A 2,031-nucleotide genomic window follows, 5' to 3' on the forward strand; every position below is an offset into this window, starting at 1 on the left:
AGAAGAGGATGCAGAAGGAGAGGGAAGAGGAAGAGCTGAACAATCCCATGAAGGTGCTGCGCCGCGCCCTTCCCCGCAGAGGGCACACCTCTCTTGCCCTGTGTGGCTCTGCCCTGCAGAGCAGGTGGGGACTTTTCGCAGCCCCCGCCTTGGTTCTCCAGGCTCCTGAGGTCCTGCTGCCCCCCAGAGCAGCCCTTGGGGCTGGCGTGGCCAGGCTGGAGCCACCTCTGCTCTCAGGAGGTTTTCTCCCGTGCTGGAAGTGGTGACAGGCTGTGACCTGCCCCGTTTTGTCCTCCCGTGCCTGAGGCTCGGAAATGAAGCTGAGCTTCTTGGTTCTCGTACCGGGTGGCGAGGCTGCGCTTGCCCTTCCCGGTAGCTCGTCTAAGCCCGGCTTCCTCCCGCTCCCCCAGGTCCTGGAGAACCGAACCAAGGACTCCAAGCTGGAGATGGAGGTCTTGGAGAACCTGCAGGAGCTGAAGGAGCTCAACCAGCGCCAGGCCAACGTTGACTTCGAGGCCATGCTGCGGCAGTACAAGGAGCACGAGGAGGAGCAGAAACGCAGGGAGCAAGAGGAGGATGAGCAAGAGATGAAGTGAGTGGGCTGGAGGCGTCCCCCCGTGCGGGCAGTTACACCCCGACGGCCCTGAAACGAGGGGTTTGTAGGAGCCGTGCGGGGGGGGGCGCGTTCCAGAGCGGGGCTGTGAGGAGACGGGAGGTGATTTGGCTTGGGGAGGGGGAGAGCTGCGTGTGGTGGGGCTTTGGCACTGTTGGCGGATCTGCCAGGACCTCGCCCCCCTCAGAACGGTCCTCGGGTGGGGGGAGAGTCTCTCTGTGCCTGGCTCCGGCTGCCCCTCATGGAGCTTTCAACCCTTGGGCACCGCTTTGACGTGACTTCTGAAAATAAAACACCTCAGGAGGCAGCTCCTGGTGCCGCAGGGCAGCCGAGTCGCTGCTGGCTTCCAGCTCCCCTCGCAGCAAACAGCTCGGGCGCTGCCGCAGCCGCTGGTGGCGGAGCAGAGCCCGCTGCAGCCCCCCCGAGCGCTCTCTCTCCGCGCAGAGCCATGCTGGAGGAGGTGCAGAACCGGCGCCTGCTGGTCGACTCGGACTCCGACGAAGAAGCTGCGAAACCACCCACAAAGCCCGCGGCCAAAACGAAACCTACGGACATCCTGCAGGAGGTGAGCGGGAGGCAGAGCCTCTTCCACCCGCCGTGCCTCCTCCCCCAGGCTGAAGCTGCTGTCCCGAGCTTTGCGCTTCTCCTTCTGTCCCCGCTCTGCGCACGCAGCGGAGCCCTGATGTCTGTCACGCATGAGCAGCTCAGAAAGCGCCCGGCCCTGCGCGCTGGGCTGAACACGGGCAGGGCTCAGCTGGGGATTTCAGCCTGCTGACAAAGGGGATGGTCCCAGCTGGCAGGGAGCCGCCCCAGTCCTCGCCCGGGACGTGGCTTCCCCTTCCCCTACAAGGACGGGCTCCCCCGTGCCTCGAGCCCACCTCAGCCACGATTCCAGGACCCCAAAGGTCAGCAGGAGCGAAACGACCGCCGCTGACAGCCTCCGCTTCGCTTCTCTGCTCTCCGTTGCTGGAGATGGGCAGGACAAAAGGGCTTGGACGGTGCTCGGCTCGCAGGGGAGGGATTATCCCCGCAGACAGGCCCCCTGCGCCGCTGCTCTCTGATGTCGGTGCGTGCCCGCGGGGACCTCTGCCCGCTTGGGCGAATCAAAGCTGAGCCGGCCGGGGTTAATCCGAGCCGTGTGCCCCGGCCCAGCGCTAATCCGCGGGCCCGGGGGAGGCGGATTCGGCGCCCGGACCACCTGCAGGCACGCAGCGCCCGGCTGGCGGAGGTCGCGCAGCCCCGCGGCACGCATCTGGCTCCTCGGCAGGGCTGGGGATGTGCAGGGCTGGTTTAACAGCCACGGGCAGCGGGGCGTTCGTCTCTGAGGGCTGGGCTGCAGCTGTTCAGGTCCGGGTCGGCTGTCCTTGTTTGTCCTGCTTCTGCCAGCTGCTCTGTGGGGAGGATCACAGAATTGTAGG

The 2,031-nt window shown here is 66.0% G+C and overlaps 1 protein-coding gene across 1 annotated transcript; it reads left to right on the plus strand.

The window, feature by feature from the left end:
* Positions 1 to 6: 6 nt before the first annotated feature.
* Positions 7 to 2,025, plus strand: LOC118159128 (splicing factor YJU2-like). Its single transcript, XM_035313753.1, has 4 exons — positions 7 to 53; positions 411 to 592; positions 1,058 to 1,178; positions 1,455 to 2,025. The coding sequence occupies exons 1-4, from the start codon at positions 9 to 11 to the stop codon at positions 1,545 to 1,547; spliced, it is 441 nt and encodes a 146-aa protein (XP_035169644.1). The 5' UTR covers positions 7 to 8; the 3' UTR covers positions 1,548 to 2,025.
* Positions 2,026 to 2,031: the final 6 nt, after the last annotated feature.

Source organism: Oxyura jamaicensis, unplaced genomic scaffold (genome assembly GCF_011077185.1).
Source record: "Oxyura jamaicensis isolate SHBP4307 breed ruddy duck unplaced genomic scaffold, BPBGC_Ojam_1.0 oxyUn_random_OJ67458, whole genome shotgun sequence".
Lineage (NCBI taxonomy): Eukaryota > Metazoa > Chordata > Aves > Anseriformes > Anatidae > Oxyura > Oxyura jamaicensis.